We start from the raw sequence: 25,440 nt of genomic DNA, 5'->3' as shown, positions 1-25,440 counted from the left end.
CCTAAGTAAAGCCAAAATTAATTAATTAACCGCTCACCCAGCGCAGAGTAGGACCCAGGTGTAGAAACCCTGGGTCTATCGTTGGAGGGTGCAATTTCACTCGGTGCACAGCATACAAATCACAAACACAGCAATCTTAGTAAAGATGAAGACTCACCGAATTCACAGAGTGGCCCGGGTGCAGCGCCCCGAACCCGTAGCTGGGGGAGTAATATCAATGCAGATAGCGAAGAAGCACGCACTGGACCAACGGATAAAATAAAAGATCTTTATTGAAACAGCTAAAACAATGATCCTTACGCGTTTCGTATCCGTAGATACTTAGTCATAGGCATAATTGAAAACAGCCGTGAGCTAACATTTAAACAGATAAAAAGGATATGACGTATAAATCAGTGATCCTAAATTTGAATTTTAAATTTTTAACCCTAAAATTGTTTCAGCTGAAACGAAAAATTCTGCTTTTGTACATATTCTTAAATCAAATTAAATAGTTAATTTATAAATCACAGTTAATATGATATTTCTTAACATAATTTTTATACAATTTTTATACACAAAACGATCTATTATTTATGTGGATAGAACACTAAAATTAATAATGGTAAGTTAACAATGATAAGTTAATGAATCACAATTTACATAAACTTTAATCGCTTTAAATCTAGCATCAAATTCAGAAGTATTCATTTACATTGCGAGATTTATGTTAGGTATAGACTTGTATTGCATATCATATTTATATCTATATCAGGCATCAGGTTTAAAAGGGAAAAGGAAAGAGGAAGGGGACGCAACCCAGACCATCTTTCGGCAAAAACCCAGAGAATAGCATTATTTGAGCTTCATCTAGACGTCTTACGGTTGAACTAAAATATTAGAACTGATCCGTTATCAGCTTTATTAGGCTTAAGATCGAAGCAATATGCCAAAGTAAATTACTATTATCTTGAAACAAGTTCACCAAAACTTAATGTGCTTTTTACAAATTAAATTATAACAAAGGGTGATTAAACAAGCAAACGAAAAACGAATCCATTCATATATATAAAGCGCTAATAATAAATCGCTAGTAGTGAACAAAATCATAATAATATCAGTGCCCTTAGTGAATAAAATTTTAATTTTAATTTTAATTTTAAGTTTTGGTGAACTTGTTTCAAGATAATAGTAATTTACTTTGGCATATTGCTTCGATCTTAAGCCTAATAAAGCTGATAACGGATCAGTTCTAATATTTTAGTTCAACCGTAAGACGTCTAGATGAAGCTCAAATAATGCTATTCTCTGGGTTTTTGCCGAAAGGTGGTCTGGGTTGCGTCCCCTTCCTCTTTCCTTTTCCCTTTTAAACCTGATGCCTGATATAGATATAAATATGATATGCAATACAAGTCTATACCTAACATAAATCTCGCAATGTAAATGAATACTTCTGAATTTGATGCTAGATTTAAAGCGATTAAAGTTTATGTAAATTGTGATTCATTAACTTATCATTGTTAACTTACCATTATTAATTTTAGTGTTCTATCCACATAAATAATAGATCGTTTTGTGTATAAAAATTGTATAAAAATTATGTTAAGAAATATCATATTAACTGTGATTTATAAATTAACTATTTAATTTGATTTAAGAATATGTACAAAAGCAGAATTTTTCGTTTCAGCTGAAACAATTTTAGGGTTAAAAATTTAAAATTCAAATTTAGGATCACTGATTTATACGTCATATCCTTTTTATCTGTTTAAATGTTAGCTCACGGCTGTTTTCAATTATGCCTATGACTAAGTATCTACGGATACGAAACGCGTAAGGATCATTGTTTTAGCTGTTTCAATAAAGATCTTTTATTTTATCCGTTGGTCCATGGAGTGCGTGCTTCTTCGCTATCTGCATGGTTATTTATCAAAGGCTGTGTTGTTTTTCCATGAAAAAAAGTTTTAAAGGGTATTTTTCAGTCAAAACTGAAATTTTTTGGGTTAGAAAAACTCAAATGTTATTTTATTATACCCCAACTGTGGTAATAGCTAGAATCAGAAAATACACCATCTAGAACCTGTCGAGGTCATGTAGAAGTGAATGGCAGAGGTCTCTTGTACCATTTAAAGATGTTTTCATTCAAAAACGGGATCAATTTGAGCGATTCATGTTTTATCTGCCAAAAAACTGGATCAATTCACGTATTCAATTTTACCCTGACTACACTGATTTGAATTTTTTACATTTGACTTTTTCCTTAAATTAAAAGCAATTCTAGTTGTGAGTTCATTTGAGTTCTAAAAAACTCACAAAGTTCTAAAAGTCGACCTTTGATAAATAAATCCCATATTGTTTCTGTAAATTTCAAAACACCATTTCCTGCCAGCACAATATTCCTAATTATACTATAAATCTAGCAAAACTTTTCAGGAAGGAGTTAATTTAAATAATGTTATAGTATGCTTCTATGGGAAAAAGAGCTTTCAATGCACTTAAATATAGTGGTGCTTCATTTAAAAGTTACAGGTACGGGATCCATTATTTTGGAAACCCATTATCCAGAAAGTTCTGAGAGAGAGAGAGAAACACAAAAGGTCTGCATTCTAACTATTCCACACAAGGTGCAAGGTCAAATGCAATCACATAGAGAATGAGGACCAGGACTTCTGTAGATTATGATTAGTTTTTTATATTCCTTCATATAACTATGCATTCAACACGGCTGCCATGGATGGATATATCCATGGGGGCCGTGAATGAGATGGGCATAGAATGAGACAGATAAAAAATGCGTGGATGGGTGCAGTGTCCGTAGCGATATTGTAACATGCCTAAGGGAACATCACTGTACGAGGACAACAGCTCAGATTTACCTTGTAACCTTAATAGGGTGAGTCCCAGAGCAGACCTTCCAACTTAGTTCAAATTTATGATATTTTGTGCAACATAGGCAACATTGTAAATCGCCGCGTTAATGCAGACTGAATTGATTATAAAGTTGCACAGTATCTTGTTTTCAACCCATATTTTTGTCTTAATTTTGTTTTTATGTCAATATAAAGTTATGTGAATTTGAAAGTGTGATGTTTAAATGCTAGTTGCTATCTGGTGATGTTGTGCTTACGTCATTTCCATCTTGGCCATTTTCCCGCCAATTGAAGTATTTAAGGTATTTGCATGATGTACTAATTACTTTGAAAAAGGTCTCAGAGGAGACCGAAACATCAGACTACTTTTTAATAAAACCTTTATAATATTTATAAGACCTGAGAGTGCGGATTCTATTTGTATTCTATAGATTTATAATTGAAGATACTGCACCCAGGCAATTAAAACTTTTTATCGTTAGTGCCTGCTTTTCGATAGATTATATATATATATATATATATATATATATATATATATATATATATATATATATATATATATATACACACGTATATATATATCTATATATATATCCAGTCCATCGTTATTGGCATGTAATGGTTTAATACATTGATTGGGTAAATGATATAACACAGCAGTCACGATGTGCTTAGGGGATGATTAGTGTGTCCCTTCCATTATTAATGGCCTGGGGATGTCATTTGATACATGAGGGATTTGATAATATTTAATGGTTGATAGCTACACACAGTGAGTTAATTATATAGCCGTAGCAGGCGGGTAACAACTGCAGGATTTTTGATTATTTATTTTTTAATTTTAGTTTACTGGGACGTTATACTCTATAAGGACACGAATATGTTTAATATTGAGGGAGCCCCAGTGCAGACCTTCCACCTCTTTTCAATAAGACGATATATTGTGTAACATAGATAGCAATATAAATGTCATAGCAATTGAAAAAGGAAGTTAAGAACTTTGTTGCACAGTATCTTGATTTTAACTAGTATCAATTCGTTTGTCGTAATTTATGTTATTTGTTGCGTGTGGCAGATTAGTATGTGAAAATTGTATAACGTGACATCTTAGTAGTAGTCGCTTTCTGATGATGAGGTGTACACGTCATTTTCAAGTTGGCCTGTTTTTTCCCGCCAACCCGGGTATTTAATGCGTGTGTATTATGTATTATGTACTTTGAAAAAGGCCTTGGAGGAGGCCGAAACGTTAGCCCTTTACAATAAAAACTGTTATACATTTTTAAGACCTGTGAGTGCGGATCTTACTTGCATATTATCTATATATATATATATATACACGTATATATATATATATATATATATATATATATATATATATATATATATATATATACATATATACAGGTATGGGACCTATTATCCAGAATGCACGGGGCCTAAGGTTTTCCAAATAACGGGTCTTTCTGTAATTTGGATCTTCATACGTTGTGTACTAGAATATCATATAAACGTTAAATAAACCCAATAGGCTGTTTTTTCTTCCAATAAGGATTAATTATATATAGTTTGGATCAAATACATAGTACTGTTTTATTATTAGAGAAAAGGGAAATCATTTTTAAAAATTTGGATTATTTAATTATAATGGAGTCTATGGGAGACATTCCATAATTAATGTGTGTGTGCCTCCATTCCATTGGATTTTGCCTGTCATCCTGTTCCCACCAAAGCTTCTTTTCCTCTTCAAACTTTACTGTCACGTACTCAGCTGTCAGATCTGTCCCCCATGTGCAGCTTTTTCCCCTGCAAAACTGGGTTCAGTGAGCGGATGATCTGATGCAATTGTAAATAGATTAGAAGTTTTACTATGGTGAAAAAATAGGATTTTTTTTACAAGCACACACACAGCCATAAGCATACAAAAATAAATGCTATTTGATAGTGATATGTATTGTGTAATTCTTCTTGAATAATATTCTTCTTGAATAAAGTAATCACTGATTGGACTAATTGTGTGTCTGGTGTGCACAGTGTATCTTCATTTCACTTTTTTTTTTACCAGATCTGAGATGGCAAAAAGCATCAAAACAATAATTTTTTTCTCTGCCAAGATAAAATTACAATAAGTCAACCAATGTTATCAGTTTTTGATAAATTAGCCTCATAATCTGACTTTATGATATAGATGGCAAAATCAACACAACTTTAACCTTGTTCATGCTACAATATGTGAATTTGTCATGTTTATATAGTTATGTAATTCATATAGAATATAGATACCGCCGATTGGCCTCTTTTTTTTATACTGAAATACAGAATTTAAAAGGAAATTTTACATAACATTTAGATTTCCCACTTCCATTGAAACAGGCATTCTTGCCCTTAGTTACTTATCTTTCCTAACGAAATAGCTACACAGAACTATCTGCTAGATGAAGCAGGTTTTTTAGCACTTGTCCATATTTATATAACAATAGGTAAGCGCCTGTAATTTTCACCTAAACCCATCCCTGCGTATGTTGCAGCTGAAATGATTTAACATTTACCATATACAACAGAAATACACAACATTGTATGATGGCATATTGCACATTAACTACAGGGTTTCTTTTTTTTCTTCAAATAACTATTTTGCTTAAAATGCAGTTATGAACATTAATGTTGGCATAAACGATGCAGCAACATTTCTGGACCAGTTTTATGAGAAAAGGAGATTATTAGTTGTATCAACTCCTACCGCGGCTGATTTCTACTACAGACTGCAAATTGGAATGCTTCAGGTATGTGGCACTTTGTGTTCAGGGCTGTATTTCTATAGAGGCGTCTGCGGGAACCTGCCATGGGCACAACTGTGGTGGGGAAAACCGTGGGTGCCTATTTTAAAAATAAAGAAAGAAAAGACTTAAAGGTCAAAGACTGTCTGGTGCATAATGAAAGAAATTGCAATTCTAAGCAACTTTGTAATATACATTCATTAAAATAAAATGTAAATGGTTTTAAAGTTGTTACGTCGCTGAACATGATATAATTGCAAAATAATGTAAGAATACACATTTAGATTTTTTGCCTGCTGAAGTTCAGAAAATCTGTCTGTCTATCTGTCTTTTTCTCTCTCTATCTGTCCATCTTTCGTCATAATACAAAAAAAAAAAATTCAGTTCAGTGTTTTTTGGTTCATTTTCATATCTAATGAGAAGCGCATGTAGTGATTTTAAGGATTCTGTGCTTACCATGAGTCAAATATTATTTATTATATAACTATTTAGCTATTTGGCTACTAGATAACATATATTTTCCTCCCTCTATTAGCAAGGTCAGTGTGGCCTGGACTTACGACATATTACAGTAATTGAATTATTTGGAGTATATCCAACTTATATTGGAAGGATTGGACGCCGGATTCTGCCCCCAGCACTGGGATTCCAGCTCAGGTATATTTCCAGTAACTATTTTACTACAAAAAATGCATTAATATTAACTAGACATGTTTACTTCATGGTTAATAAATGGTGAACCATGAACTTTTATTGTTTTTATGCTACTGGCACAAACTATGTAATCGTCATATTCTATTATGCAGTTAACTGTGTTCTCTGGGCATCCATGAAACATTAGAAATGCCTCAAGTTATGACGTTTGAACCCAACCACTGGGAATATTTCCTGGCCAAGTAACTGCAGTGTGTAAAGGTGGCCATAGATGCAAAGATCGGCTCGTTTGGCCACATCGCCAAACGAGCGGATCGTTCCCCGATATGCCATTAACAAACATGGCTATATCGGGGGTAATCTGATTGTTCGGCCATATGGCCGAACGATTCGATTACGATGTGCCGTGGGCTCCGGCGGGATCGGTCGGGTCAAAATCAAACCTGACCGATCAACCAAACGACGATCTCCGCTGGATGAAAGATGACGGCACACGCCACACACGATCCGAAAATCGTACAAATCCTCGATTCATACCATAGGATCTGTGTGTCTATGGCCACTTTAAGCCATGAAACCAATGACTGTTTAGCATGGAACTGCAATACAGAGAAAAATACAAGAAAAGATAAAACAGCATATAAAATTGTAATTTATAAGCAGTTAAATTAGCACTTAAAACATTGGCCTAGGAGGTATGATGTGTGAGTAGTTTCTAACTATAGTAGCAGAATGCATAATAGAACAACCACCAGTACCTTGCAGTTGTAGTGCAGAAAAAGAAGAAATTATGAATTGTGACATACAAGAACCCATTTACTTGCAATACCAAGTTCAATCACCATGTTTTTTTCACATAATGGAGCTTTTTCCCCTCCCCAAAAATGACACATTGTTGTGGTCAAAAGGTGGCCTGCAACAGAAAATTTTCCAAGTCTGGTTGGCATAATTTCCAGGGTTCGGTGCTAGAGTAGCATGTTCGGCCAATTCTTTATACTCAAGTTCCCTGCTCCCATTGACACAGGGATCTAAGGGAACCCTGGAACTACCACCTGGTGATGGTGGCCCTAGAGTTCCACTGCATCAATAGATGCAACTGTGATTGGAACAGGAGGCAGGAAGGACTGAGTGGCACCACGTGTAATTACAAGTACTTTTAATGATGCAAGAACCTTTAATAAATAGGGGTTACACACAACTGACTGTGGGGTAATGCAAACACAAATGCAACTGCTTTATCTGATGCAAATTACCCATATAGTATTTTATTGGTGTATGTGCAGGACTGACATTTTAAAACATTTGAAAACAATGCCATTCAAATGTAGTCCAGTCTATACAAAGTATGGGGCTAGCCCCTCTGTTGGGGTCAAGGTTTATCTATGTAAGCTTGTTATGACAGAAGAGGGACTGGAACACAAAGATCCTGACACAGATTTTTAAAAATGTGTAACTTATACAACAATGTCATCCAAGGTTAGATATCTAGGTATCTAACTTGAGAGATTTTTTTACAGGTCATTCTGAATTGAGAAAGCCAGTTGAATGACTAGTGAAACATCTTGAAGAGTATAAAAATCCAAAAAAATTGTATAGTTGATTAGACTTATTACTATAGGTGTATAATAGACATTTTTCTATCACAGAATTTATAATTTAGAAATCACCATTACTATTGTAAGAATAGATTCTTCATTTCCAGTTCCAAGTTGCGCTGCGTAGCTTAAAGTGTTCCATGTTCAATGTTTTGTGTTTTTTAATTCAAATTATAATCCCCCTTTTTATCAGGCTATTAGGATATTTATATTAGATAGTACCCGACAGTTACACACTTCTCTTAACATTTACAAACGTCTCTTTCTGCAAAAATACAAAATAACACATGCAGTCTTTTCATTGAAAATGTCATTTGCAAACTGAATTAAGCATTGGCTGCCATTTACCCACAATCTAAAATAAAAATCAAATGAGTTATTGTATTTTTTTCTCTTTAGGTTGCTGCTAAGAATCCCCCAGAACAAATTTCAGTTGGTGGTGTTAGATAAGCATGGAATGGACAAAGAGCGATATGCTGTGCCCGTCACTAACACAGATCTTTTTACTTTGATTGATGCCTTTCCTCTTAGGAAAGATGAGATGAAACTGCAAGCTGAATTTGGTCACTCTTGTAACTAATTATGGTGCTCGCGTGGTCTATAAACTGTTTAAAAGGTGCTACCTGCTATACATACTTTGGTGTACAGAATAGAGATCTGATATATATTCTCTCTTGATACATACATACAGTATAGAATATTCTATATATGTACTACAGCTATGGTGTCTATTATCCATAAACTGTTATCCAGAAAACTCCTAAATACGGCAATACTCTTTCCAATATCATTGTGTCTCGATTTTTGTTCAATTGGCTTTCTTTCTGTAATAATAAGATGCTAAATCATACTTAGTACTGACTAAGCTGACATGAATCCATATCCATAGGAAAATAATTGTATCAATTTTTGTTAAGGTTTAAATGTTTTCCATAGTCTTAAGGCATGGACTTCTTTTTTATAGGAAAAAAACAGATCCCAAGCATCTTGGATAATAGATCCCATCCTGTATTATTTATACATGTACTTTGAAAGCATCATTTACAGAAATTATATAAAAAAACAAAACATTTTAGTGAGCCATTTTCAATGCTTTATGCATTAAACATTATAATATTATAAAGCTTGTATAAATAAAGCTATTTTAATGCTGCAAATGCTACTGAGTATTAACAAAGAAATCAGTGCTGGTTTAAGAAAGCTTTAAAACAAATCCACTATTTTAGGATTTGGCCAAATCCTGAATCCTTTGTGAAAGATTTGGTCAAATACCAAACCGAATATTTACATTAGGAAAATGAGGGGGAAAGAGAACTGTGCTTGCAGTACGTGGCTAAAAAATATTTGATTGAAGAAAAGCCATGTGATTTTTTTGGATTCAGCTCTTGGCCGAATCCTGAATCAAATTGATTTGGTGCATCCATACAAAAAATACAGTGTTTACATTTTTAGATCTGTGGTCTACGTTACTTAAGGTGGCCATAGACACACAGTTAATATAGTTTCTTATGATATTTGGTGTGTGTATGGCGGGAGATGAGCTGAAATTGTCAGAAGACTTGGATATTGGTTGGCTCGTCAATCGGGTAAGCCTGAAAATCGGCCACCTGAAGGCACCTGAACATCGCCCACTGTAACTGCTGAGTCTTCAGATACAGATAGAATTCTATTGTTTCTACTTTTATATCTGACAATTCAGCTCTAACCATTAGTCACAGGAAAGATCGTAAATGTAATGTCTATGGCCACCTTTAGGGGTAAATTTATCAAAAGAGTGAAGTTCCGCCACTAGAGTGAAATTCCGCAGCTCTCAATTCATTTCTATGGGATTTTGAAAGGCGTATTTATCAATGGGTGAAGTGAAAGTTAACCCTTTGATAAATACGTCTATAAAAATCCCATAGAAATGAATGGAGAGTGGCGGAATTTCACTCTAGTGGCAGAGCTTCACTATTATCTTCACTCTTTGATAAATATACCCCTAAGTCTTTTGTGTTCACCAGGCTTTTTGGGAAGAGATATAGTTCAAATATACAGTGGTTCTAGTCGAATAAATAAATAGTAAACACTAGAGAAATGGTCCCTGTTTTCAACACTTTTCTTTCTGTATCTTGTATACCTCAAATAAGTCTTAAATAAATTTGTGCCTTAAGATAGGTACAAGTGGCAAATTTAAAGAGACACGGGTGCTAGTGCTATATAATGATATTGCTACTTTTTTGCACGTGCAAGCAAAGGTCATCCTACCGATATTTTCAACAAAATGTAAGCCCAATAAATATCATATTATAAAAATATGCCCATCCTGTGTTTTCAAGTGAGCCAAGACAAAGAAACTTTAGAGTTTTTTAAACTGAAAAAAATAGGTGACATTCCCTTTGGATCAGGTTCAAAATGCCAGGTCATAATAAATAAAATCTACCGTATGTATCACTGTGACATCACAGGGAATGCTAAACAAACCCTTTCTCCCCTCTGTTTATTGAAATCCTTTGTTATTATACCCAAGAGTACAAGCAGCACAGAGGTGGTGGGAGGAGCATTATACAGGGAGGAGTTTACTTTTCTTGACTTGGATAAGGACAGTAGGATCAACTGTATCTGACATATATTTCTATTTAACTTTCTTTTAGTCAAATTTAAAATGTTTGTGATCAATTGGTATGAATTAATGAAAGTAAATATAATTAAGAATATTCATTTTCTATTTGAAAACAACAAGAATACATCACTATTTATGCCATTGATTCTGAAATCATAAAACACTTCCCCTCTGTAGTTTATCTAATTTTAATCAAAACAATATGGCAGTTGTTAACCTGAGTTTTAACACATTACAGAACAAACTATTTCTAATTTTGTAGTGTCCAAAAAATGTTGGACATGTTTTGGGCAATTATATTGCTTAATAGCTTCTCTGGCACCTGTGTGTGATTTTGTTCATAATATCTTGTCCTAATGTTTGCTTAAAAATCAAATCATTTATTTACGGTGAATACCACAAGGTAATTGAATTTGCTTGTTAATGTACCTGTGTTTTCTTTAGGTTGGGTAGTGTCTCTTTTCCCATCACTTGAGGGGTTGACCATGATGGACTTTGGTCTTTTTTCAACCCAACTTAACTATATAACTATTCATTTGTGGTTGGACAAATCACTATCCATTTCAACATTGGACAAGTTGAATACTTACTCTTGTGGTTTTCTGTAAAACTGTGAAATCTTGGGAAAGCCATAGCTTATGATATAGTTAAGACATAATTAAAGAAAAATTTAGCTTTTTCCTTATAGAATCTATACCATCAAACTTGAATGGGCCTGTATTCTTGCTTTTCAGCTTTATGTATATGTATGCATGTGTATATATACATATATTCCCTGTATGCTTCTCTTTTTTAGACTGTTAGCCTGCGGGCAGGGTCATTTTTTCCCTTTTTGTCCTATTTTGTTTATCAGTCTATATTAATAGAGTTTCTTCTGTGTACAGACCTACATAATGTTGCATGAGCACAGTGATTAAATGCATACATAAAGTAAATGGCTTTTACAAATTGTGTGCACTTGTTAGCATTTTATCAACTACTACCATCATTGTATGTTAAAGTATGCAGTCCTTTATTTTATGGCCTTTACCAATGCTATATGTTGTTGTTGTAATGATCCATGTCCTGTATGTATGTATGATTAATCATTACTATAATAATTACTAAAAAAAAGTCTTGCAATACCTGTATAATATATCCAAGTTAACTGCTAACATTATCAGAAAATGAAAAAACAAGTAAATAACATTTTTATTATAATAAAACAATGTTGGTCCTGAGCACTATGAGATTAGAGGAGATTCCTGCCTTTTTGCTTTTGTGTTCTCTCTTGATTGTGTAACCCAATTTATATTCAATCATAGATGGAACAATTATGACATGTGGATCACATATACATCATGCCTGCTGGTTGGGGTGGTTAAAGTCCTAAAATCCACTGACTCTATAAGGGACATTCCTTCAGCCTCTTCAAAACTAAACTGATCCTGCCACCTGGAACACTAGCGCAGCCCCTTATCTGAGCTACTTACCAATGCTGTTGCGAAGATAAGAGCATTGTATATTTGTATAACATTATTTATAAAACGCTACTAGGATAGAGATCTTTGTATGGTTCTAAGTGGGTGGATTCCATACAGACACACATAGGGAGAGTGCACAAAGATTTGGCCATAGACAAAAAAACAAAACAAATATTGACTTCTGGCTTGTAGCTATTATATTTTATGTACAGATATGAGAGACTTCATCAATTTGTCACTGTCCTAATATTCATCAAGCAAGAATGCAACATTGATTGATTACTTTTGGATTGATCATTTGCATGATTAATGATATCCATCTTCATTTTCCATCATTCATTTTCAATTTTATCACACAATTTTTGTGATAAATCTTTGCTCTGTGCATAATTACTCATCTTAATTTTTGCAAGTCTTGCATTGTTACTGAAGGTTAACGCTACCCAATCCCCCACCCCCGTTTAGAATCATACAGCTATAATATCCATATTGTGCACAGCTAATTACTAATGAGCTCTGATTCATATTGAATGCATTGGTTTCTACTAAATCATATAGAGACCATAAATGTTATTTCTAAATAACTCTCACAAACTCTCTGCAGAATTAATAGTTGTGTTTTTAAAGGGGTAGAGTTGCCTGAAAGGAAAGCCCTGGAGCTATAAATGCAGGAGTTGCATGACAAGGGATCCGAATTACCAGCCAGGGCCGGCCTTAGGCCAATTGGACCAATTGGGCCCAATTGGGCCCCGCACCTCTGGGGGGCCCCGCACCACAGGGCAGCACAGATAATATTTCCCTCAGCACATGATGCTGCCTGGCCTGCCCCCAACTTTGAGAGTCCAGCCCATCCCCAAATCCACAGGTCTAGCCTGCCCCCAACTCTCATAGGCCCAGCTTTCCTCCAACCTTGCTAGGCCCTGCCTGCCCCCAATCCAACCAAGCCTGCTCCCAAGATGAATCGGCCCAGCCCCAAACTAATTGGCCCAGTCCACTCTCCTATTTCCTCCCTCTCTCTCTTACCCTGTGTGCCCCTATTATGTTACCTTGTCTGCCCCTTTCCTTTCTATTTTGTGCCTGTATGCCCTTATTTTCCTAAATACTTGGTGTGTCAGTAGCCAGCAACACTTTGTCTAGGGGCCCCGCCAACATGGTCCCAATTGGGCCCCACATGTGATAGGACCAGCCCTGTTACCAGCTGCCAGATTACACTGGTTTATAATTAAAGATTGGCAGAATCAGATGTAGCCGTGATTGGGTGAAAAGGAATGAGTTAAGGCAGGGAAAAGTCAGGCTGGGGGCGGAGAAAGAAAGGGATGTGATGTCAGGGGAAGAAGCAGTTCACTTCCTTATCTTATCTGACTACGTAGAAACAACCCACCCACCCTCCATTTTTTGCATATTTTGTAAAATGTCAGGAGTTTCTCTTTAAGTTCTTATATCATCTATTAATAAGCAAATGTGGATGTATTCCTGTTATATTGTGGTTTCGGTACTGTTATACAGTATAAACATGAGAGTGTTTGCATGTTATTATTCATGTTAAATGAATGTCAAGTGCTTGATCCAGGGAATGTTTCCAATCACCATTGGGGTCAGGAAGGAATTTTTTCCCTCTTGAGGCATAATTGGCAGTGGCTTCAGGCTGGTTTTTTTGCCTTCCTCTGGATCAAAACAGTGGATATTTATGATGTATTTTAAGTTTTTATTTGTTACAGCAGCCATAGGACCTTGCCAGAGTACTGCACAGGTAAATTTAGAAGAGGGAGAAAGGAGGTTTTCTCCTGTGACTGCACCATGGGTTGATTGACACAGATGCTACTACTGCTTGTGCTAGGGGGCAGGCTGCTTGGATTTCCTATCATCGACACACTGCAGATTCCGGACCAACTGCAGGGCTTCTGAACTTCTCTCATGGTGGGAGATGCAGCTCCTGCTCGTAGCAGAGTTTGGGGCCATCCTCTCTGTAGGTAGAGGCAGCCTAATACTCAGTGGTGGATATAATGACATAGTGCTGATCTCTAGTGAGGAGTGGCAGAACATAGTAGCGACCCCTTATGGAATTCTGGCTTTGAATATTGCTTTGAGGTGAGGCTGGCAAGGTTCTATTTATTTGATAAAATGTGAATAAATGCTGTGGTCATTTTACACCATTTCTGTCAATTGAGGAGTCCCCTTGTTAATTCCCTTCAACCTATCTGCCAACCCTTTGTTACCTGAATCTGTAACTATCTGATGTACTAAACTGTGCAGCCCAAAGTACACTCCAGCCTATAGGAAAATAAACCTGCTCTCATCCAATGACTAAAGCTGGCTATACAGGAGCAGATTTTGCCGTTGCCACTCTGCATCAGATCTTATAGGTTAAACAATCATTTTAACAGACGATTATTCCAATACCAATACCAATGACTGTCTGTTCCTTTGTTTACTTTTGCAAAAGGCATGTGAAGAGAACGATCATTTAACAATGATTATCTGATTGTCCCATGCCCGGACCAAATTCATAATTTCAGAAAGAAGATTTTTAAACCTGTTTGATCAATTGTTGAGATGATTTTGAACAATAAGATCGTTTGCACCCCATCAATGTAACTATTAGTAGACAATTATACCAGATGGGTCTAAAATCGGTCATTCCACACAGCAAAATCTGCCTGTTTATGTCCAGCTTTACTGTTCTTATTCAAGTGGCCCTTACTGGGCAAAAATGTAAGACTTTTGTGTAGCTGGAGGGTTATTATTGGGTGTATGTTTGTTAGACATACAGCTACAATATAATCCATAATATGAATATTTAGTAACACTACGGGGCAGATTTATCAAGGGTCGAATTTCGAAGTGGAAAATACTTCGAAATTTGAATAGAATCCTCCGACATTCAAATGCGAAGTCGGAGGATTTTATTCATCTACTCCGATCGTACTCCGAATCGTACGATTTGAACGATTTTATCCTATGATCGTACGATTTTCCTTCGAATATAAAAAACTTGCTCTGGAAGGTCCCCATAGGCTAACATAGCACCTCGGCAGGTTTAAGTTGGCAAAGTATTGCAGTCGAAGTTTTTTTTAAAAGAGACAGTACTTCGATTATCGAATGGTTGAATAGTCGAACGATTTTTAAATCGAAGTAAATTCGAAGTCGTAGTAGCCTATTCGATGGTTGAAGTATTCAAAAAATTACTTCGAAATTAAGAACTTTTTGTACTTCGAAAATTCATTCGAACCTTAGAAAATCTGCCCCTAAAATTGTTCATGCTACAATAAATACATTTTTATAATGTTTCCAACCCAACACTGGACTGTTCTACAACATATGAACTATTTACCGTGCACCTGAGCCTAGCTATTGGAATAGTGTGCAACAAGGACATAAACCTACTAGGGCTACCCGCAATGCAGTTTGCCCCTCCCCAGATTTTGATAGTAATAGCACACTCTGCACCTTGCACAAGATTTATCAATGCAAGCACAAATCAGTCTGGTGTGGTAAATACCATGCAAGTTACAAAGATGGTTTCCTTAGCTAATGTTTAAATCAATAATTGTGTTGCAGGGCAGGTGTATATTCAGGGACTGCTTTTCATCATGTACTTTGCAGGTTGTGCTCTATAGCATGCAGTTCATCAAAGTCTGTGCGTAACCAATATGTGCAAGTTATAACGATCATGTGTAAGAGCAAGTATTTTTGTGAATATCATTTCTGGGCACTTTGCACTTGCTTTGTAAATGAGCCCTTATAAGGCTAAAATTCTCAGCTCTTTAAAATCAGTGCTGCATAATAATATAGTTTGATCCACGCCCCAACTGGAATTCAAAAAGGGCCCTGGCATTTGAAGTACACAAAATAACTGCCCAACAGCTCAATAAATAGTGACTTCTATGGTATCTTACAGCAGCACCTCTTACATTTGCCAGAATCTTGCCAGAATCCAGATTGACAGTTTAGGGCTCGGTATGGGCAACTAGCTAACTTGGATATTGGATGCTGATAGAACATAAATCATTTTCGGTGTATTTTACCAGAGGCATTTACCACCTATTGTGGCCACATGTTCTCATTAGCCATTTTTATATAGCATAAAGGCTCCACCAGTATCCACACTCACTGAATCATTTGAATAAACAATTAGTTCATTTCACTCAGGGGTACTGCATTTGAAAATTTACTTTTTGTATAATTGATACTGAATTGAAAAGCTAAAATACCTAGCTTTTTAGAACTTTCTTTCTTCTATGCATTGCTCTCAATCCCCCTGCGGCTGGTAGGAATAGTCATTATTCATTTTTATGGCACTCAATACAGTAACAATACTGTAGGTTTCTGCAGTTTAATCAATCACTTTTCCCAAATCCCTTTATTCCTTTTTATTATAGGAAACAGAATGCTTGTAGCTTGCTTATTTTATATTCTAAAGATATCTATTCAGCTACGACAGGGATATTAAGCACTGCATGCTATCTCCAATGACTTTTGAAACAAATGATTATTAGGTAACATCATTCTGCGCCCTGAAATCCAGCTCTGTATTTAAGGAATACACACACTGTAAGAAAAGCACAGATTTCAATATCATATATCATGTCTCAGTGTCTTTTTAATTTTCCACTTTCTCTGAGAGTCAATAGTTTTAATCATATAGCAAAGAATATTAGAAGTCACTGTGGAGTTGTATCACCATAAATAAACATGGGGTTGAATGATGAGTGCTTTAATATAGGTTATGGATCTACAGGTTGGGTAAAAAGAAAACATGATGATTGCATCCAAAATTGCAAACTGCACTAGTGGGTTGTAACTGACCCCTTGTACTAAAAGCACATTATGTTATCCCATAACTTGAGTGTCAAAATGCCAATTTGCATATACTTGAGGACCACATATAGACTGAAGTTTTGGAGTCTCCCCTAGCATGAACCTCTTGCAAAATAAATTTGCCACTGGCACATTCTTTTGTGGTGTGCAGCGCATGAGAGAATGAGTGCAGAGGGAGTATCGACTCAAGCATGAATGCCATCCCCCCATGTTTTTTGCAGATGGGCCTTAGGCAACAAGTTACACCACTGTTTTTTACTGTAATTATTACTGTAATATGGCCTCATTAACACAGTTTGTTAAGTATTAACGAGTCATACAACTTTAAAGGGGTTGTCCATCTTTTAGTTGACTGGAATATGAATAGTAAAGGGCCTGAATAGAAAGATGAATAATACAAAGTTCCCTGGCTTGTAAAATGTAGCAGGAAAGATGTCCCAAGCAGGCATTTGTTAACGTTTATCATCACTGATCAACAGACCCCTGGTCGGGTATTTGTATTTATCTTCAAATGTACCTTGTACTAAGAGCATACACACAATGTTACTAATTTGGCTGCTAGAGTCTTGTGTGCATTTAAGTAAAAATGTATAGTATTTTCAGCATAAAATAAGGGAACAGAAATAATATGAGGAAATGACATGATGTCCGGTTGCCAAGCACCTAATGCACATTTAAGGGGGATTAGAAGAGATGATAAAAATGTTGTTTGCTAAAGCAAGAGATAAAAATGACAGAAAATCCCCTTCTGTGTAGAGGGAATAAAGGGCGACTCAGGAAGGCGGGCCTGCATTGAAAAATCACAGAACAGCAGGGCAAGTAACAAAAACGACATGTTTTTTAACAATAACAATCTCAGCCAAGGTGCTTGTTTTCATACCACTGTTGCTTATGAATTAATTGCTGTGAGGTTTTGCTAGGACCAATATACATGCCCCATTTTCTAGTTCCCACATATCTGATATATGCTTTAAACCTTTCACTGCAGGCTGATTTGGTACTTTTATGTGCAAGACGATTTTTGAACATTTTTCACTTTAGGGGCCTTTCCTGGGATGGTCTTTTAGTTTACCCAGGAAAACAATATATAGTTTTTTTTCAGGACAAACTAAGCTAAAATTTTGGTAGAATTTTGGTGTAACTCCACTTCTGTAAAAAAATAATCATGTCTCACATAATACAAGCACATATATCAAAAAACATAATTTATTTTATATACGAGAACTCAGCAGATTTGAAAAGTTCTATGTTTCTGGAACGTGCCAATACCAAATATATAAATATAGTTTTATGGAGATTTCTCACTTGAATAGGTCAAAAACTCCAAGCAGTACACTAACAAATTTCCAAAGCACTGCTCCACAAAACTGCATACTTCTGATTTAAGGCCAAACATTCCGCAGTAGGTTTACCCTAGAAAATGACACATTACTAGAAAGAACAGATTCTGGCAAATCCAAAATGGGTTAAATATATCACCTCAAAACTTGCACCTGGCAGCATCTTATCTCCCACATACTATTAGGTACCAAATTTAAATACCCTAAATAGGATCCACTGAACAATTTGATCCACTGAACAATTTGATACACAATGATCATAGGTTTATTGAAGTATATAGCATGTAAAGACCCCAAAATCTACCTTGTGCATACTAATTTGATGGCTTGCATTTACGCAAAAAAGTTTTGGTACCCAAAAGAAAGGAACTGCTAGAAGAGTTATTGGTTTCGCACAATCCATAAACTTATTAGTATAAAGTTCATTGTACGTGACTGGAACAAATATAAATAAAGAAAATCACTTTTTAATGTGTAAATAATTAATTATCACTCAATTAATTAATAAAGCTCATTATGTGAAAACCATTGCGGTGCGGTTTTTGAATCAATTGAAATAAATTCATAAATAATTCATTAATAAAGTGGCAAATGTGTCATAAGCAGTTTTCAATCCACTGATGTATCAGACCCAATTAAAACATAACGTTTATTAGCTCCATTAGAGGAGAATTCATAAATGTAAAACCATTTAAAAAAATTGATGTGTATCACTCTGTGTATTATGTGTCACAACAACCTCCTAAGTGTACGAAGACCCCCAAAACCATATATTTTTGAAATGTACACATTGCTAAAATTGCTAAAAATGTAACAATGCTATAAAAAAAGTGCAAACAATGCTATAAAAAAACCATAACAAACAATAATGCAAGCATAAAACCGCAATAAAATCACAAAAATCAAATACAATTAGGTAGTATCAATGAAATAACAAAATAACAGATCCGACAGCGTGGTTATCGGTCAGAATGCTTGATCCAATAGTCATGATGTGAAATCAACAGTTTTTTGGGAAACTGATAAAATGAACAACTAAAAAAAAAAAGTTAAAAAAAAAACCTATGCATGTGTGTACAGCTCTAAAAAGTGTGCAAATGTATGTATATGTGTACGTGAGGGTTTTAATATGTGCAAAAATACAATGCAGAAAAGCAAGAAAAAAACCGACCTTTAGTAATATGTGTACTGTTTATGTGTTAATGCATGTATGTGTGTGTGTGTGTAAATGTGTAAAAAAAGGGGCACTTACCGCTTCTAGGTGAAGGGGGGTCCTTAGCAGTGCTGACGAGTCAAAGATCGCAGAGCCTGCGGTGGCACAGAAACGTCACTGGACGAGAAGGAGGTTGAATTTAAATACCCCCGCAGCTGACTTTGTTTCTGGATTACTAGGGACTAGGCACTAGTTCTGCGTACAGTATGTGTGTGATCCAGTGGGAGGGACGGGCGACAGAGGACACAACTAGTGATGGACGAATTTGCACCGTTTCGCCGAAAAGATTGCGAATTTTGCGAAAACGCCGGCGCCCGTTTTTGGGAAAATTTTTTTTGACACCGGCGAATTTTTGATGCGAATTTTCGCAGGCGTTTCGCGAATTTATTTGCTGGCGGCGTATCGCGCAAATTCACCGCGAATTCGCGCCTGGCGAATAAATTCGCCCATCACTAGACACAACAATAACATTTAGTTTGGGTTAATTAACCCTCGATATTCGACCGTCATAGTAAAATCCTTCGACTTCGAATATCGAAGTCAAAGGATTTACCGCATTTAGTACGATCGAAGGAAAATCGTTCGGTTTTTCTCGGATCACAAATTGGCTAGAAAGCCTATGGAAACCTTCCCTATAGGCTAACATTGATGCTCGGTAGGTTTTAGGTGGCGAAGTAGGTGTTCAAAGTTTTTTTTAAAGAGACAGTACTTCGACTATCGAATGGTCGAATAATCAAACGATTTTTAGTTCGAAACGTTCGATATGAAGTCGAAGTCGTAGTTGAAGGTCGAAGTAGCCAATTCGATGGTCAAAGTAGCCAAAAAAATACTTCGAAATTCGAAGTATTTTTTATTCTAATCCTTCACTCGAGCTGAGTAAATGTGCCCCTATGTTTTGGGCTTCTGTACCAACCAAAGGCAACCACAGACCTTTAGCAGTAAGCTTAAGTAGTGTGTTTTAAAATACACCCCTATAGTCTGGTAATGTGGCATCACAAATAACTCAGCCTTAGCTGTTCCATAAAATCACAGTATCCTACATTTGGGTCCTAGTGTCACTGTCAAAACACAACAGCTGTATAAATCCTAATAATTAAAAATAGATTACTAAATGCAGGACAATAGACTGTTTAATGAAGGGACTCAAACACCCACACTAATGTGCATGAATGTTTAATAGAGAGGTAAAGCGTTGCTTCTGTAATAATAACCGCCTAAATTAAGAATTGTTCATGAAAGCAGCTTGAAGCAAGGCGGCTTTTGTCTGGGAGAAATCCTTCAATAATCTATCAAGTAAATTATTTAGAGATCAGATATGTTTTGCTAGGATTATACCACTTATTAGAGTAAGAAAGTGTTTAGCTTTGCATGAAAATACATTGCTCTTTAGACTATATACATAGTTTTGCTATAATAAAGGGACATTTAGGTCATCTCCCATAGACTCCATTTAATCAAATATTTCAAAATCAAAATATATTACCTTTTCCTCTGTAATAATAAAACATTACATTGTACTTGATCCCAACTAAGATATAATTATTTTAATCCTTATTGGAGGCAAAACAGTCCTATTTGGTTTATTTAACGTTTATATGTTTTTATAGTAGACTTAAAAAGTTCCAAATTACGAATTATCTGGAAAGTTCCAAATTCTCATATCTGGAAAACCCCAGGTCCAAAACATTCTGGATAACAGGTCCCATACCTGTAAATGCTAGTCCTGACTTTTAAAACAATGTAGCACCAGCTAAATTGTATTCACCTGATCACAGAGGAGAGTTGAACTGTTGAACTGAATGGAGGGGTGAATTGTTTCAAAAATCTGAACCGGAAGTGGAGAAAGGAGCAGACACATAATACAGTGGCAATTACACTGTTCTTGCAAATAAACACTGTTTAAATTTATGTATATGGAAAAGTTGCTTAGAATAATATTTTATTTATAAAACCTATGCGCAAGGAAGTTATTGCTGGTGGAGAAACATTTTTTCGGGAATTTGTCTCCCTTAGGTGTGCATTTTTATCACAGGAGACAAATCTGTTGGCCATCACCCCTATATGTGTTTTTTTTTAATTTAGGAAAAAACATCTTTGTAAAATGTCAATAATACAAAATATACATTATATCTTATTGGAAAGATGTTTCGAGTTCACTGGAAAACTTCAGGGAATACTGGCCTTAAAAACAGTATTTCATAATTCTATTGAATATGCCCAATGGATCAACCAATTAAATAGCCTTTTCATTCGTTTCAAGACCTTTATTGGTACTTGCTGATAACTTGCTAGGACCTTAATACTGTACATATGAGAACATGGATGGGGTTATTTATCAAAGGTAGAGTAGTTTTTCCATGAAAAATTCTAATTATTGAGGGCATTTTTCAATAAAAACTCAAATTTTCAGGTTAAGAATAAAACATTTAAATTTTTCAGGTTAAAACAAACGTACATTATTTGAGATTATTATACCCTGAAGCTGGAAATAGCTTGAATCAGAAAATACTTAAACTAAAACATGTCAAGGTCATATAGAAGTCAATGGCAGAGGTCCATTGAACCATTTGAAGATGTTAATAGCCTTCATGATGTTCAAGTTTTTTTCAGTGGGTTTTTCTCCAAAACAAATCAATTTAAGTGATTCAAGTTTTTTGCCGAGGAAAACTCAATTCAAGTTTTTGGGTTGTTCAACAGCAGGGTGAAGCATTGCAGGAGAAGGAAGAGAAGGGTGGTGTAGGATTAGAAAGGGATCATTGCTAGCTGTAAGATGGCACCCACATAGTACCAACAACTGGAGAAAAGCTCCATGAAAGCACAGGTAATGAGATTTAAAATGACAAGTTTATTTTGAAATGCACTGAACTACTTCACATTAACATAAATGAAATTGCAATAAAAAAAAATCTATGGTACAGTTTTGTAAATGTCAGATTTATTGTTGGTGTAATTGTCCAGCATCTCATATGTGGGCAGCTTTCTAGAAACAGGATCAGTTCCCAAACTAGGATCAGTATGGCTTTTTTAGCACTCAGCTCAGGCAGCAATTCATAAGCTTATCGGTGCAGTTTACCTTGAACTTACATTTTAGATTCATGTAAACAGTGTAATTGAACCAGATACCCTAGTAACCAGACCGTGGTTTGAATAGCAGACTGGAAGATTAATAGGACGTAGTCTGAGCATAAAAATTAGTGAAAATAAATACTAATAACAATAAAAATGCAGCTTTCTGGTTCCCAGGGTCACTAACCAAATAACATTTTATATTTATGACTGCAGTTCTTCTTGGAAAATTACTGTTTACATCAAGCAAAAAAAATATTTTAAAGATAAACTGCCCCTTTAAAGGCAAACTCTATGTGAGCCTTATGTCAACAATACAATAAACAGAACGGGCATAAGTTCCTGTCTATGTAGTGCCGCTTATAATAGCTTCCCATATCTGGCTGAACTTCTTTGATCAAGTATAATTATTAAATAAATGTACAGCGACAAATCTGGCTTTAAGCCCTTCTACTCTAGGCATCATTGTGTGACACCCAGGGCCAAGGGTTTATATAGTAAACAATGTTGGAGTTGGTGCATACTTGTAAGTATATACCAGCTATATGTGATGCATAATGTTTTTTTTAACATGTCCTTTAAAAAGCAGCAGAAAGCAAAATGAGAATGATACATCTCCTGTTAGTACATTAATATACAATAATAAAAAAAATCTAGTTTTCTAAAGGATATTATTAGATAATATACTGTACACTGAAATTAATTGATTGAAAATTCATTTCAATACATAGATAATTTAAGATTAAGAAACTGATTTCTCAATGTGAAAATGAGTAGCTGAGGCTTTTGTAATCAACAGGGGTAAACAGCCATCATTATTTGGTTGGGAAATATGGCACTCAGATATAACCAAATGTCAGTTTTCTCCTACTGTGCTTTTGCCATTAATGACACATTGTGATGTTTCCATTTAACGTGCTGGAAAAGAAATAAAATACCTTGGCTAACACAAAAATTCAGATTGATTTAAAGGCTATGTTAAAAAATGCCTACTTGGCAAAAGTGAATCAAATCATATTTTTCCTCCCGAACACATAGGCCACCCGTGCTATTACTGGAAAAAACAAAAGCTGCAGCACTGGAAGCTTTATGTAACGAATACTGTAATGCCTAAATGTACTCCATTTCAAAAATTTCAGGAATTGCCTAATATTTATGGACTGTAGATAAGGTTTCTGCTTTGAAAAAATAAATACTAGCCTTCCTTTATAAATATTTATACCATTATTTGCAAAGGTAGGGTTGGTTATGTGTTAAGATTACAAACCATTTGTACCTCCCCTGCTCCAATCCCTACCTGCTTGTGGCACATTTCTACTTTTTGCCAGTACAAGGTACGAGAGGGGCCGGGGAGAGGGGAAAATGATACAGCAGATCCCGCTCTTTGAACCTAAGACTGGCTAGCCCTCTTTTTATCCTCTTTTGTGATACCACCACGATACATAATCTGTAAAATGCGGTTAAAAAACAAATTTCAACAAATCAGTTTAGTTAGAATAACTTTGAGATTGAAATATTAATTTGGGTTATGAAACTAGCTTCTGACTGGGTAAGCAAAATGCATCATTTGTCAGTTATACTTTTATATCTGTTATCCATTACTTACTTACAGATGTAGTGCTAATCACAGAAACATCAAATTATTCTTTTTTTTAAAGGGACAAAATACCATTTTATTCAACATGAGTGCAATGATTAGGCCTTGTCCTAAACATACTTTATGTCTATTGTTTTAATTACAAAAAAACGATGGTTTTTGTTATTCCTTGAGCTAAACATGGCAAACAAAGAGACAAACTACACGTTTGGTTCTTGTGAGGTAGATTAGATTACCAGTGCACTACACCATCCCTTCCCCCACTGTCTTGACCTACAGATAAGCAGGGAGTCAGATTGTCTGTGCACTAGTAACTAGGGATCAAACATGGAGTATGTTCCAGCTTTACTTGATTACTTGATTAAAACAATCAAAAATAGCACAATCCTTACTCTTTGCACTCATGTTGAACAATGGGGTAGATTGCCCCTTTAATGTGTTTGTACAGGTGTCTGTATATCATTTCTGGACAATGGACTTGTAACATGATGGAATTGAGTGTCAAGCCTCACTATGGATTCACAAAGCACTCTGATAATTATGGGTAATTGTGTTAAGCTAGGCTTTAAATGTCTTTGGTAGCACTTGTGTTTTTATCCTGATAAAGAGAGGGTGAACCGCCCCCCCCCCCCAAAAAAAACGTTGATGCACGGGTGGTGACAATAAAAAAAGGTGTAAGCTCCTCACCGGCAACAAAATTGGTGTTTGTGCAACTCTCTTCTAAGAATCTACTTTTATGTAACTGACGTGTGCCGACCATCTGGGATCTGCACCACCAGGCTGGAGAATCAAAGGAAAGGCGAGGAAGTGTGGTAGTTTACGATATTGGACTAATATCCTTCATTGTCGTGCCATTAAAGATTATAATTTGTATTCCAGAATTTTCTGTTGCACAGTAATGCTATGAATTTCTATATAAGTGACATCTCTCTGTGTGTGAAACTCCATGCTAATGGCTTCATAATTAAGACATTATTAAGCAGAGGTATTATATACAAGGTTGGGGTGCTGCAAATTAACAGTATCTTTATTCCTGTTAAATGCAACACACAATGGTCTTGTAAAAAGCGTCACTGGCATTATAATACATGTTCTGTGTTTCCACCTAAAAATGTGCTTAATTACAGTACTAACAGCAGCCAAAGGTTTAAACAAGTCTTAATGGAAAAACAGCAACCTTGCTTCTGAGTTCAAATTGTAATCAGTTTCAGTACTGTATGCTGAGTGTCTAAGCCTTCACACTATTGTATTTCTTCTTTGCCATGGTCGGCCGTAGCATTAGTGTTGCTTCAACCATAGTTCCTGGACTATCCATCATCTTTTGCCACAGAAATTGTTCTTCCCCTTGAGAATCCATCCAGTCTACAACATCACCATAACTTACACCTAGGGATTGTAAAGGAAAGAAAAGAATAAAGTAGCATGATTTGTGTGAAATCTCAATTAATGTAAGACAGCACAATAAAAGC

At 35.6% G+C, this 25,440-nt stretch overlaps 2 protein-coding genes across 5 annotated transcripts in view; one reads left to right on the top strand and one right to left on the bottom strand.

Annotated features, from left to right (window-relative positions):
* Positions 1 to 9,156, top strand: part of srpx.L (sushi repeat containing protein X-linked L homeolog) — a 49,450-nt gene extending 40,294 nt beyond the window's left edge. For both annotated transcript variants that reach the window (XM_041582089.1, XM_018246630.2), the window contains 3 exons: positions 5,496 to 5,629; positions 6,159 to 6,280; positions 8,272 to 9,156. In XM_041582089.1, coding sequence (XP_041438023.1) covers positions 5,496 to 5,629; positions 6,159 to 6,280; positions 8,272 to 8,452 — 437 coding nt within the window. In that variant the 3' untranslated portion in view covers positions 8,453 to 9,156. The remainder of the gene's footprint in view (positions 1 to 5,495; positions 5,630 to 6,158; positions 6,281 to 8,271) is intronic.
* A 12,977-nt stretch (positions 9,157 to 22,133) lies between these two features.
* sytl5.L (synaptotagmin like 5 L homeolog) overlaps positions 22,134 to 25,440 on the bottom strand; it is a 74,438-nt gene continuing 71,131 nt past the window's right edge. For all 3 annotated transcript variants that reach the window (XM_018246628.2, XM_018246627.2, XM_018246629.2), the window contains one exon: positions 22,134 to 25,357. In XM_018246628.2, coding sequence (XP_018102117.1) covers positions 25,200 to 25,357 — 158 coding nt within the window. In that variant the 3' untranslated portion in view covers positions 22,134 to 25,199. The remainder of the gene's footprint in view (positions 25,358 to 25,440) is intronic.

The sequence above is a fragment of the Xenopus laevis genome, chromosome 2L (genome assembly GCF_017654675.1).
Source record: "Xenopus laevis strain J_2021 chromosome 2L, Xenopus_laevis_v10.1, whole genome shotgun sequence".
NCBI classification, from domain to species: Eukaryota; Metazoa; Chordata; class Amphibia; order Anura; family Pipidae; genus Xenopus; species Xenopus laevis.
Note: the sequence above shows the minus strand (reverse complement) of the source record. Positions and strands in the feature narration are given on the sequence as shown.